At 45.9% G+C, this 14,252-nt stretch overlaps 1 protein-coding gene across 18 annotated transcripts in view; it reads left to right on the forward strand.

The window, feature by feature from the left end:
• PDE4DIP (phosphodiesterase 4D interacting protein) overlaps positions 1 to 14,252 on the forward strand; it is a 245,515-nt gene that overhangs the window by 207,547 nt on the left and 23,716 nt on the right. For 11 of the 18 annotated variants that reach the window (XM_060201987.1, XM_060201988.1, XM_060201989.1 and 8 more), the window contains 8 exons: positions 1,364 to 1,883; positions 4,133 to 4,368; positions 4,981 to 5,032; positions 6,367 to 6,542; positions 7,758 to 7,910; positions 9,754 to 9,939; positions 11,787 to 12,035; positions 14,095 to 14,226. In XM_060201987.1, coding sequence (XP_060057970.1) covers positions 1,364 to 1,883; positions 4,133 to 4,368; positions 4,981 to 5,032; positions 6,367 to 6,542; positions 7,758 to 7,910; positions 9,754 to 9,939; positions 11,787 to 12,035; positions 14,095 to 14,226 — 1,704 coding nt within the window. The remainder of the gene's footprint in view (positions 1 to 1,363; positions 1,884 to 4,132; positions 4,369 to 4,980; positions 5,033 to 6,366; positions 6,543 to 7,757; positions 7,911 to 9,753; positions 9,940 to 11,786; positions 12,036 to 14,094; positions 14,227 to 14,252) is intronic. The other 7 variants (XM_060201991.1, XM_060201994.1, XM_060201993.1 and 4 more) reach the window with 1 other exon arrangement.

The following is a 14,252-nucleotide window of genomic DNA, read 5'->3' on the forward strand; positions in this document are numbered from 1 at the left end:
AAAAGAGGCACACGCACAAAACAGACTGAAAGAGACTCAGGACCAGAGAGAGACAGGAAAGTTGAAGAGCCCCACCCCCCACCCTGTGCCAAATGAGGCTGGCTGAGAGTTTGGGTTCTATGGCTGGTTTTCAGTATATCACTATTACTTTTTTTTTTTTTTTAAAAAGTACTATCCAACTGTGTATTATACAAAACAAAAGCAAGGAAGAAAACCCTTGAGGGGCCTGGGCAATGGCTCACCCAGTTGAACACACTCATTAACATGTGCGAGGACCTGGATTCAAACCCTGGTCCCCACCTGCAGCAGGGAGGGGAAAAACTTCATGGACAGTGATGTAGTGAGTGCTGCAAGTGTCTCTCTTTTGCTATCCTTCTCTGCCTCCCCCCTCCCCTCTGTTTCTCTCTGTCCTAATAAGTAAAAAGGAAAAATAAATTGGACTCTGAGAGAAGTAGGCACTGAGCCCCAGCAATAACTCTGGTGACAATAGAACTGTTTAAAAAATAAAAACCTGAGGCCTATTCTTATTATCACCAGGCTTCACCACTCCAAGCCAACTTTTTCATATATATATATATATGGAGAGAGAGAGAGAGAGGTATGCCATAGCACAGAAGCTACCCATAGTGCAGTGATGGCTGAGCTTAAATCCAGGTCATGTGCATGACAGAGCAGGCACACTATACAGGTGAGCTATCTTGCCAGCCCTAGACCTATTTATTAATAAAAGGACTAAATGAGCTTTAGGAAATATGCATGCTATAAATTTAAAACAATTATTTTTTTCTACCATAAAAGGGCCTAGATTGTGGGAATATTGACCAAATTGAAGTGGAGAAGAGAAAACCCTTGTTAATATAAAAGCGGGTTGCATTGGGGGCCAGCAGTAGCCCAGTGAGTTAAGTGCACATGGCACAAAGCACACAGACCAGTGTAAGGATCCCAGTTCAAGCCCCTGGATCCCCACCTGTAGGGAGGTCACTTCACAAGTGGTGAAGCAGGTCTACAGGTATCTATCTTTCTCTCCCCCTCTCTGTCTTCCCCTCCCCTCTAATTTTTCTCTGTCCTATCTAACAGCAGTAACAACAACAATGGAAAAAATGGCCTCTAGGAGCAGTGGATTAGTAGTACAGGCACTGAGCCCTAGTGATAACCCTGGAGGCAAAAAAAAAAAAAGGGGGGGGGGGGCTGCACTGGCTTCTGGGCTGTTGGGAAACAAGGAAGCTCTGTTTGGATTTTGGATTGCTGGAACAGTGCTCTCTGACCACTTGCTCTCATAATTGCTCTCCTTGGGGCCCTTAAAGGAAGTGGCAGCCATAGCAAAAGCCACCTTTGTTCAAGAGATATCTCTCTGTTTTCTCAGAGTGTGAGGAGCGTGGCAGCCTCCAGAAGTCTGTCCTGATGGAGGGGCTGTGCTCAAAGAGGGGTTTCACACTGGCCAGCTCCCCTGGGAAGAAGCCCCTGAAAAAACAGCTGGGGAAGCAGGAGGAGTTCCAGGCATATGGAGACTCAGAAGATGTATCTGTCCTACAGGAGGACATCAGAGAACTGAAGGCCCAGCTGCAGAATGCCAGCAAAGTCATTCAGAACCTCAAGAGCCGGGTCCGCTCCTTGTCCGTGACCAGTGATTATTCATCAAGTCTTGAGAGGCCCAGAAAGCTGAAGGCTATTAGCACCTTGGAAGGGTCTTCACCACACAGCGTCACTGATGAGGACGAGGGGTGGCTGTCTGATGGCGCTGGGGCTTTTTACTCCCCTGGGCTCCATGCTAAAAAGGATCTGGATAGTCTGATGCAAAGAGTGTCTCAGCTGGAGGCCCAGCTCCCCAAAACTGGGCTGGAAGGGAAGCTGGCTGAGGAATTGAGATCTGCCTCCTGGCCTGGGTAAGAATGGTGGAGGGAACACTGAGGCCTTGGTGCATGGGGATATGAGTAATTGTGCCCCAGCTGTCTACAACTGCACTGTAAACCACTAACTCCCCCCCCAATTTAAAAAGATTATACACACAGACACACAGAGTGGTGTGGGGGGTGGAGAATATGACCCCCAACATTTCCCAGGAGATGGCACAGTGACTAGAGCTTTAGTTTTTTTATTTTTATTTTTTAATTTCTTTATTGGGGAATTAATATTTTACATTCAACAATAAGTACAATAGTTTGTACATGCATAACATTCCCCAGTTTCCCATTTAACAATACAACCCCCACTAGGTCCTTTGTCATCCTTCTTGGACCTGTATTCTCCCCACCCACCCACCCTAGAGTCTTTTACTTTGGTGCAATATGCCAATTCCAGTTCAGGTTCTACTTGTGTTTTCTTTTCTGATCTTGTTTTTCAACTTCTGCCTGAGAGTGAGATCATCCCATATTCATCCTTCTGCTTCTGACTCATTTCACTTAACATGAATTTTTCAAGGTCCATCCAAGATTGGCTGAAAATGGTGAAGTCACCATTTTTTACAGCTGAGTAGTATTCCATTGTGTATATATACCACAACTTGCTCAGCCACTCATCTGTTGTTGGACACCTGGGTTGCTTCCAGGTTTTGGCTATTACAAATTGTGCTACCAAGAACATATGTGTACACAGATCTTTTTGGATGGATGTGTTGGGTTCCTTAAGATATATCCCCAGGAGAGGAATTGCAGGATCATAGGGTAGGTCCATTTCTAGCCTTCTGAGAGTTCTCCAGACTGCTCTCCACAAATGTTGGACCAATTTACATTCCCACCAGCAGTGCAGGATGGTTCCTTTGACCCCACAACCTCTCCAGCATTTACTGCTGTTACCTTTTCTGATGTATCACATTCTCACAGGAGTGAAGTGGCATCTCATTGTTGTCTTTATTTGCATTTCTCTCACAATCAGAGACTTGGAGCATTTTTTCATGTGTTTCTCAGCCTTTTGGATCGCTTGTTAATAAATAAGTAAATCTTAAAGAAAATAAAAGGAGCAATTTCTCTGGCTTGCTTGTGTCACTTCTACTTACAATCTTAGAGAACTGGAGAGCTAATGAAGCCATAGTGCACAGGACTTACATGTATTTGCAGTCTTGGCCAAAATGGTCAGATTTAGGAGGTGAGAATAACTTCTGCCTTTTGATCAAAGAAGAGAAAAAGCCATATTGAGAAGAGCATATGGTACAGGAGTTTGTGTAATGATTTGTCATCTTTGCAAAATACAGGCTGCCATAATGCAGATGGTCTTTGAAATAAGAAACACAGATGTTCCTATCCAGAATTAGGAGAAAGGCTAGGGTCAGTCTCTACTGGTACTGCCCGGTGTACAAAAATCTAGCACTCTCATCACCACCACAGAATTTATGATTTGTGGAGTCGGGCGGTGGCGCAGTGGGTTAAGCGCATGTGGCGCAAAGTGCAGGGACCGGCGTAAGGATCCCGGTTCGAGCCCCCGGCTCCCCACCTGCAGGGGAGTCACTTCATGGGCGGTGAAGCAGGTCTCCAGGTGTCTATCTTTCTCTCCCCTCTCTCTCTGTCTTCCCCTCCTCTCTCCATTTCTCTCTGTCCTATCCAACAACAAAGCAACATCAACAATGGCAATAATAACTGCAACGAGGCTGCAACAACTAGAGCAACAAAAAGGGGGAAAAATGGCCTCCAGGAGCGGTGGATTCATGGTGCAGGCACCGAGCCCAGCAATAACCCTGGAGGGAAAGAAAAAAAAATTATGATTTGTTTTTAGATCTCTGACTAAGATATATATGTCACTGGAAAGAGTGTTGTATGCTAAATTGTCTGATGTAATAGTATCTCGTGGCAGAATTTACTTTGAAATATCACTTTTTATTTATGTGCCAGAATTGAGTTCCTCAGAGGTGTTCCCATTGAAATCTCTGTGGAGAGGGTCAAGCAGTGGCCCACCTGGTAAAGCACATGTTACAGTTGCCAGGACATGGCGGGTTCAACCCCCTGGTCCCCACATGTAGGGAGAAAGCTTCATGAGTGGTGAAGTAGAGCTGCAGGTGTCTCTCTGTCCCTTCACCTCTCTGTCTTCCCCTCCCCTCTCAATTTCTTTGTCTCTATCCAATAATAAATAAATCTATTTAAAAGATATCTCTGTGGAAGCCCTTGTAGTGTATCATCCATTTCTTTTTTGTTTCCCACATTAGGAAATATGATTCCTTGATTCAGGACCAGGCCCGAGAACTCTCCTATCTACGCCAGAAAATCCGAGAAGGCCGAGGTATCTGCTATCTTCTCACTCAGCATGCAAAAGACACAGTAAAGTCATTTGAAGACCTCCTAAGGGGCAACGACATTGACTATTACTTGGGGCAGAGTTTCCGGGAGCAGCTCGCCCAAGGAAGCCAGCTGACAGAGAGGCTCACCAGCAAACTCAGCACCAGTAAGTTGGCCACAGGGCTTTGGGACTCCACAGCACCAGACCCAGGAGGCTCCCACACCTTCCTTGAAGCATCTTTAACACAGGGTCTTGCCTCTGCTCCCAGGAACCATGATAGGCTAGGAACTGCTGGTGGGGAGCATCCAGGAGGAATGCATGGAGTTGGAGATATTAGAATGCAGTTGTAGAAGCCTTTCTGGAGAGTGATTTTTAGGGAAGGAGGTACCATCCATCACTAAGGGAGAGAAAGAGAGATTGGATGGGATCTTACTGTAGTGAATGAAGGCCTGAACTCAGACTTGCAAGACCCAGGTTCTAACCTAGATATGGCTATTAAATTGCTCTGAGCAGTTAACATACTTTATCATCATCTTTATTCGTTCCTTTATTGTCTAGTGTCAGACATGAATGTATTTCAAATGTGGATAGAGCCCCATGCTCTTTGAGATATGGTTTAGACACTCATAATCTGGGGCCTCTCAGGATGCTTCACTCACATGTCCTAGACATACACAGGGTAACCACTGTGTGGTATTTGAAGAGGCCCTGCATTTATAATATCAGGAGTGGAACCTGGTTGATTTCTTACTGTGACTCTCTGAATTTGATTTGTAGAGAATCATAAAACTGAGAAAGATCAAGCTGGACTTGAGCCACTGGCCTTCAGGTAATTAAAATGGGATCTGGTCAAAGGGAGATGGACTGTGGGGAAAAGACCTGAATGGTTATGAATGACTGCAACTTCACAAACATGGGGAAATGTTGATTGTGGTAAATTCATTTGTTTATGAAACCTTACTGTTTGTTTTTTTTCTTACTGTTGTTTTAAACTTAATTCTTCAGTCACTTCTGACTGAAGATCTTGTCTGTTGATCTCTGTTTTCATATTTATTCTTCAGATTAGCAACCTAGAGTTAGACCTACAGTTGAGCTAACTAGGTTCCAGGAAACATTGGCACCACCAAACATCATCTTTATTTTCCCTCTGTGTGTTTAAAGATTGCAGTGTGCTTTTGCCAAATTGACTTACTCTGAGAGGAGCTGGCAGCTAGTTTAACTGTCACCCAGTTTCCCTGGGTGGGGGCAGGGGAAGCAAAAAGAAAAGAATCCTATTACAGTATCTCATGAAAGAGACCTAGGGACTTCATATCACTGAGGCCATAGATTCCCCAATTTTCCCCCTTTTTGTTGCCCTTGTTGTTTTATCATTGTTGTGGTTATTATTATTGTTACTGATGTCATTGTTGTTGGTATAGGACAGAGAGAAATGGAGAGAGGAGGGGGAGATGGGGAGAAAGACAGACACCTGCAGAGCTGCTTCACCACTTGTGAAGCGACCCCACTGTAGGTGGGGAGCCAGGGGCTCAAACTGGGATCCTTATGCCAGTCCTTGAGCTTTGCGACAGGTGCACTTAACCTGCTGTGCTACTGCCTGACCCCCTAGATTCCCCAAATTTATAGATCAAAGGCAACAGTCTTTAGAAGCAATTGTCAGTGAGTCACAGCCTATATCTCCCATGCACAGTAAAACATGGACTCAGAGTCTGTTGTTGCACTAGCTGTAGTCCTATTGGGTCAGAGCATCTAGCCCTTCTCAAAACAACTGTAGTAAAGGACACTTTTATTCTGCTTTCATTTCCGACTCATCACAGACCAACACCACTGTTGCTTCAGAGGACTTCGCTTAGCACACACGTGTGTGTTGCAGCAGCTCCTGCTGCTGTGGTTTCTCGGTGTTCACTTTCAGGTTCTGACGTAACTGGCTGGATACTGGGCCAGCAGCTCTTGAACTGCGGTTGTGCTGGAGAGCACACTTGCAGCAGCAGCCCTAGCATTGCCTTACAGGGCATGCTGAACCCCTACTCCTCCTCAGCTGCCATGCTGCCCCTGCACTGCCCTGCCTCTGAGATGGGTTTTCTGTGAGAAAGGTCTTGTGGTTTGGTCAGGAAGAGCTTGCCTGGTGACCTCGGTTCACCTCTTGTCCACTCTTACCTCTGCTAGACTCAGCAGGGAGCTTCAGGAGAAGGAGAAAGTGATCGAGGTTCTGCAGGCCAAGCTAGATGCCCGTTCCCTCACACCTTCCAGCAGCCAGGCCTTGTCTGACTGTCACCGCTCCCCAAGCAGCTCCTCCTTCCTATCTGATGAGCTGGAAGCCTGCTCTGACATGGACATTGCCAGCGAGTACACACACTATGAAAAGCAGAAAGCTTTGCCTGGGCACTCAGGTAACTCCTACTTCTCGAGTGGTTCCACCTTTATATGGCTGAATATCTCTCTCTCTGGGATTGAGTACCAAACACAGGTGCCAGTGGGTTGAGTCTTTGCTTGCACTTGTAAACTGTCCCCATAACCAGGTCTCCACTGGCATGTGTGCACATGCTGTCAGACCCCGGGTGAGCCACAGTGGGGCAAAGCCTATGAGCACAGAATGCATCTGGATGGCTTTTTTTTTTTTTTTCATTCCCCCAGAGCACTGCTCAGCTCTGGCTTAAGGTGGTGCTGGAGATTAAACCTGGGACCTTTAGTACCTCAGGCATTAAAGGTGTTTTTTTGCATAGTCACTAGGCTATTGCCCCAGCTCTCTCTTTTTTTTTTTTTAATTTTTTTAATATTTATTTTATTTATTTATTCCCTTTTGTTGCCCTTGTTGTTTTATTGTTGTAGTTATTATTGTTGTTGTCATTGTTGGGTAGGACAGAGAGAAATGGAGAGAGGAGGGGAACACAGAGAGGAGGAGAGAAAGATAGACACCTGCAGACCTGCTTCACCGCCTGTGAAGCGACTCCCCTGCAGGTGAGGAGCCGGGGTTCGAACTGGGATCCTTATGCCGGTCCTTGTGCTTTGCGCCACCTGCGCTTAGCCCGCTGCACTACAGCCCGACTCCCCCCAGCTCTCTTTTTAAAAAGAAAAATCTTATTTATTAATTAATAAATAAGATAAGAAGAGAGGGAAAGAGAACCAGAGCATCACTCTGGTACATGCACTGTTGGGGTTCTAACTTGAGACCACATGCTTGAGAGTCCAACACTTTATCCATTGTGCTACCTCCTACACCACTCCAACTGACTTTGTTAAGATCTCACGCTTCCTGCAATGATCTTGCTAGCTGAAGTCCCTGAACAAGGATTCCTGAATGTCTGTGGCTGTTCATAGACGCTGCCTGACTTGCTATAGTTCTTGCCAGGGTTCTAAGCCAGTAAAGTGGGCTCTATTAAATTGGGCCTGCCCCACTGAGGTACCAAGTGAGGAAATGAACTCTACTCCTGAGACTTGTGCTTGCTGCCCTCCCTGAACGCAGCCTTCTTTCTGGTACCTCCCCTGGTTAAGTCCAAGGTCAGATCCCAGTTCTCTGTTGAACACCAAACATTTCCTTTCGTTCATGGGTTTTGTAGATTCCATCCATCATTCAAGCCATTCTGCTGTTCTGTCTCCTAAACCATCAGCAACCAATACACCTCATGGGGTTAACACCGAGCCCAGCAGCAACCCCAGCAGCTTACCAGCTCCCCAGAATCCCCCCCAGGAGGCCAGCCAGGCCTATCCAGGTATGAAACAGCCAGTGGAGCTGGGGCTTCACCTCCTCTCCTCTAGCTACCTGCTTGATTTTTCTGCAGGGGCAAATGTTCTCACTGTGAGGGGCTTATATGCATCAAACTGTAAGTAAAATCAAGAGACCACCCTAATCTGTTAGTGTGTTTGAATTCTCTGTTTTAAATATTTGAGAGGAATCAGTAACCTACAATAGAATTTGTTCTACATTTGGTCAGCAGTTGTCTATCATTTTCAAATATATATTTTCCATCTTCTTTTGTTTCACCCTGGGGAGCAAACAGGTGAAATGTTTCTCCTAGGATTTCAGTGACCAGAAGGCAAAAAGACATGCTCCCCTATCCATGGGACTCTTATTATCTGCACAAGGAGCCTACATAGTGCCTGAGACCATTACTTTGTAGCTGAGGATGCCCAGCATCCTCAGGCAAGACTCTGCTCGCATTCCATTATCACCCATGCTCCTGTGAATGGGTTCACAGTCTTTAATATGCACATGGTATATATCCTGCAACCCAGTAGAGGGGTCTCTTTCACTTATCTGTCTCAGATTGCTTGCCCCAGGGATGCTGTTCAGACACATTTCCACTCTAGTGATGGCAGGGAAAGAGCAAAGTTGCCCTTGCTATCTTTGCTCTGGCTCCCTTCTGGGTAGCTTTTGGGGTGTGACTTGTGCAAAGATGTTCCCAGAAATCTTAGTGCTTCTTTCTGCCCCATCTCTCCAGGGGATGGGAGTCAACCACCTTTTTTTAGGTAGAGTAAATGTCCCAGTTCTTCCTGAACTTGGGCTCAAAGTGTCTGAGAGTGAACTAGAAATCATGGGGAAAGTTGTTTGTCAAACTACAAATCCTTTGTGGTCAGACATAGCAGAAGGTCAAGGGTTGTGAAATCAAAATGTCTCCCTCTGAGGGAGATCTAGACTGTGTCACTTGGAAGTACTGCTCTGACAGACTGTCAGCATCCTGGAGCGAGGGGCATGCTGAGAGAATGATCATTGTCTTTCATGTGACACATACTCCACATGTTTCTGCTCTCATGGGCCCCATATATTTTTAAGAAAGAGGAAATATGTTCATGCCTTAAAACTTCCTAGGTTCCAAAAGAGCTATCCATACAATGAACTGCATGGTGATCAGCATACATGTATTCCATGGGAGGGTTTTTAATGCAAATTTCCAACTCTTCTATCCAGTTTCTAATTCTAAAGGGCCTGAAGGATCTTCGGGTGTTATAAATTCTTCCTAAGTGATCCCAAGGCTCAGACAGTCAGGTATGCAAGTCATTGTGTCTGCTCCTTTCACCAAGGACTCTGTTTTCCATTTGGTGAGTGAACACCAGAACTCATTTGGGTTCAGCAGTCTCAAATTGCATGCATCAGCAAGGCAAATTTCCCTGCAGTCTGCTCATGCCCTCCTCAGGGTAACTCCTGAAACCTTCAGAAGAGTGATCCTAGGTGTAGGGAGAGTCTTCGCACAGGGGAAGGATTGAGATAGTCAGGGAATAGCACCTCCAGGGGCTCTTGAGAGCATTTGGATATAGCTGTCTGGACCTTTCCTTTCCCAGGATGGCTGGGCAAGGGCTTTGACAGCTGCCCGAATTAAATTGTTTGTAGGATGAGCATAGAGTGTGTATGTGGGATAGTCTTACAGAAGGAGAGATCAGCTAACCCAGCCCCTTGTGTGGCAGCCATCTTAGCCAGTACCATATAGAATGAGGACCACTCCCCAAGGAGGTATCTGTTTAGGGTATGGTTTCACCTTCTAAATCTCTCACTTACTCTTTTCTCTTATACTCTTTCTAATGATGTGTCTGCTTTCTCCATCACTTTTCTGTTTCTAGGCCTTCATATTCCCTCCATGCCCAGGCTGGTTAGTCTCCCCCAGGCACCACTGCCCCCAGCTCCATCCAGCTTCCTGCCTTTCAGCTCCACTGGTCCTCCCCTCCTTGGCTGCTGTGAGACACCCATGGTCTCCTTGGCCGAGGCTCAGCAGGAGCTACAGATGCTGCAGAAGCAGTTGGGAGAAAGTGAGCACTTCCTGCCACCTTTGTGTGCTGCTCTGCATGGCTTTGGCTTGATGGCAGAGTTTTTATAAATAACAGAGGACTACATATTGCTAGTGGGTGACTGAAGAATAGCTCTGCTTGCTTTATTTTTCTTTTAATGTGTATACTGTTTTTTTTTTTTTTTTAATGTCTTTACCTTCTAGTGTGTTTGTCTTAACAAGTACACCCAGTCATCAGGCTGGACGTGGTGCTCTCCCAATGCTTGCAGTATGGGATATCCTCAGGTGGACTGAGAGACTCTGACACACTGATGGCATGTGTCCTGCAGAACATGGGAGAAGTTTTATATCTTGTTAAACAGGATGATGAAGTGGCCCTAAGAAAAGGTGACCACTTTCAGGGGGGCCCTTTGCATAGCTGTTATATGTTCTTGATGTCACATGCTTTCAATCAAAGTTAAAAGCAGATGGCAAAGCCCTTTTCTTCTTGCACAAGGTTCATTTCTGCCTCTCCCCACCCCCCACCCCACACTGTGAGCAAAAGCATAGGTTATGATGTCTGGTTGTTATCCTGTCCTCTGACTGAGAGATTGTTGATTTTATGTCATCACTGATTTCACAGCCTGTGTACAGTAACTTTTAGAAAGGGTTTGATGGATGAATAAGCTGGATGGCGCATCATAAAAATGTATTATGATCACTTATAGTTTGTAGGAAAATGAGAAACAACCTCACATGATGAATTTACTTTCTAGCTGTGCTTAAGAACAGCAACTAGACAGGGCCAGGAGGTAGAACACATACATGATTAAGTGCACACACTACAGTGCACAAGGACCCAGGTTCAAGCCCCTGATCCCCATCCTCAGGGGGAAAGCTTCATGAGTGGTGAAGTAGGGCTGCAGGTGTCTCTGTCTCTCTCCCTCTCTCTTTCCCCTTTCCCTCTCAGTTTCTCTCTGTCTCTATCCAATAGTAAATATATAAAAAATTTTAAAAAGAACAACAAGTAGAAAACAAATGGAATAACACTAGAATCACACTCTATGCCTATGGAGTGTCTAAAAGAGTGGGGGTGGCAAAGACAGTTTATCAGTAGGGCCTTGCCATATGTGTGGGCTAAGTTTGAGACCTGGCATCATATGGCAGCGCCATGTCACTAGGGGAAGTTCTGGTGCTATGGAATGCCCCCCATCTGGACATAAAGATTGGAAAAAGTTGGCCTGGGAGCAGTGAAATCACTCATGCATTAGATCATTACTACCACCACCTTACACACACACACACACACACACACACACACACAGTAACAGGGTATACATACCATTCGGCAGACTTAAAAACACATGAATATTGCAGCCTTTCCAATCTTTATGTCCAGATGGGGGGCATTCCATAGCACCAGAACTTCCCCTAGTGACATGGCGCTGCCATATGATGCCAGGTCTCAAACTTAGCCCACACATATGGCAAGGCCCTACTGATAAACTGTCTTTGCCACCCCCACTCTTTTAGACTCTTAATTCCTGATTTTGAGAGTGAGTTCTACTTCTGGAACATTGCTGAATGTTATCCCCATAGAAAAGTCAAATCCAGGAGTGGGGACATTAGACTTCACTCTAATGTGTACTGGTGACTTTCAGATGCTTTAACCATCCTCTTCCTCTTGGTGACTCTTGCTAGTGAATCCATGGGAGTGAGTGTTAGAACATCTAGGTTGGGGATCTTCATCAAATTATTGTCCATTATTGAGTGGACTGGAATCTCTGATACCTCAAATCCCTTTTTGTGTCCATTTTTAGCCATCACACACTCCCTTGCTTACCCTCCCCATCTGATATCTGTTTCTCACTCTAGTTTCTTTCCTTCTAGGTGTCAGCACTGGCCATTCTGCTTCTCCAGCTGCACTGCCGAGCAGCCATTTGGAAACCAAATCTCCCCACTACTTCAAGCCCACCAAGCCCAGCTCCCCCAGGGGCACCCTTGAGTTGGGCAGGATCCTGGAGCCTGGGTACCTGGGCAGCAGTGTCCAGTGGGATATGATGAGGCCTCAGAAAGGGAGTGTATCCGGGGACCTCTCCTCAGGATCCTCTGTGTACCAGCTTAACTCCAAACCCACAGGTAAAGAACAGAGCTAGGGCCTGTGGAACTGGAATCTCCTTTGTAGTCTGGGATTATTCTCCTCTAGCCCCTGGCTCACAGTATAGGATGAAATAAAAATGAACACACCAGGTGCTTAGTCCTTTTAAGAAAAAAAATTATTCATTTATTTATAAGAAAGAGAGAACAAGAGCATCACTCTTGTACATTCAATGCCAGGGATCAAATCCAGGATACTCTTGGGTGCACTCTGCCACTCTCCAGGCCACTGCTCAGCCATCTGTAAGTGCACCTTCACCCTCCCTGCCCTGGTGCTTGAGGGTTCTGCAAAGTTGTGTGGGAGAGTTAGGGAACCCCAACCTGTGCTCCCACAATCACAGTCTTCTCTGCATCCTGACCCTTTACAGCCCATTGAGACTCTTCCAGAATGCTATAAAACATTCACATGGCATGACTTTGTCAATCAGGAGTGTTAGAGGAAGGGAGACATTTCTACATGGCTTTTCACCCCCTATATACATATGCTGTGTACACACAACTCCATGAAAACTCTTTCCATCACTGCCAGCTCTCCTGGTCAGGATCAGATGGCATGATACCAACAGCTACATGGTGAGTGCAGGGGGTGCACAAGATTTGCTTAGAATATCTTATGTCTCAGTGCCATTTATTTTTTTGAGAGAGGAAGAGAAGGGGGAGAGAGAGAGAAGAAAAAGAAGGAGGAGGAGGAGAAGGAAGAAGGAGAAGGAAGAAGAAGAAGAGGAAGAAGGAGGAGGAGGAGGAAAGAGAAGGAAGAAGAAGAAAGAGAAGAAATAAGGAGAAGGAAGAAGAAGGAGAAGGAAGAATGTTGGATAGTATGCCAGCTCCCCCTGGCTTCTGCTTAACCATATACCTATATAGGGATAGATTTAATCCCATTCAAAGCTTTGGTCTATTTACATAAATCACTTTTACATTTACATAAAGCACTCCAGGGCATTGGTGGTTCAGTGATAGGATTCTCGCCTGCTCTGCCCCCTCCTTGTCACACTCTGATTTTCACCAGTCACTTTTCTCTCCACCCTCTATATGTCACATCCTGTTTCCACCCTACTTGGCAAGTATATATAAAGACAGCATTGTGAGTTTTAAGGTACTTGAGTTTAGCTTAGCTCGTCTTAGATTGTGCTGCGTCCTGCATGAATAAAGAGATACTACGTACAACCCAGCCATGAGTCCCTGGTCGTCTGTTACCCGCCCGTGAAGCCAGCCCGGTGAAAACAACCTAGCCCGGCGAAAACAACAGAAGAAGAAAAAGAAGAAAGAGAAGAAAGAAGGAGAAGGAAGAAGAAGGAGAAGGGAGAAGAAGAAGGAGGAGGAGGAGGAAGAAGAAGATGGAAGAAGGAAGAAGAAGAAGGAAGAGAACCTCTGGCACATGTGATGTTAGGGATCAAACTAGAGACTTCATGCTTTCAACTCTCTAGCCATTGTGCTACCTTTTAGGTTGCTGCTACTCTTATATTTTTCTGTTTTAAGATTTATTAATGAGAGAGAGGAGGAGGAAATGGAGGATGAGAGAGAGAACCAGAGCATCACTGTGGTATATGTGATGCCAGGGAAGAAATGCAAGACTTCATGCTTGAGAACCTAGTCCTCTATCCATTATACCACCTTCATAGCTGAACTATTTACTCTTTTTTAATTTCTTTTTTAAAATATACTTATTTATTGAACAGAGATAAATAAAGAGGGAAGGTAGAGACAGACTGGGAGAAAGAGAGAGACACCAGTAGTACTGCTTCACCGTTGATGAAGCTTTCCCCCCTGCAAGTGGGGACCAGGGTCTTGAACTGGGGTCCTTAGGCATCATAACATGCACACTCAACTGGGTGCACCACTGCCCAGCTCCTGCACCATTTACTCTTTAACAAGGTGACCATGTCCCTGGTGCCTAAGTGAGAGGTGCTGTTGGTAGAAGATGACAATTAGGGGTCTTGCTGAGAGGCCATCGGCTGAGCCGCACCCCCTCCCAGGGGATCCACACTAGTAACCAGGCTTCTCTGTCCTCCTCCTGTTTCCTGTCCTGGTGGGGTGGCTGCAGGGGCTGACCTGCTGGAGGAGCATCTTGGTGAGATCCGGAACCTGCGCCAGCGCCTGGAGGAGTCCATTTGCATCAACGACCGTTTACGGGAGCAGCTGGAGGACAGGCTTAGCTCTACAGCAAGGCCCACTGGTAGAAGCCCAGGGCTTCCAGCTTCT

This window comes from Erinaceus europaeus, chromosome 11 (genome assembly GCF_950295315.1).
Source record: "Erinaceus europaeus chromosome 11, mEriEur2.1, whole genome shotgun sequence".
NCBI classification, from domain to species: domain Eukaryota; kingdom Metazoa; phylum Chordata; class Mammalia; order Eulipotyphla; family Erinaceidae; genus Erinaceus; species Erinaceus europaeus.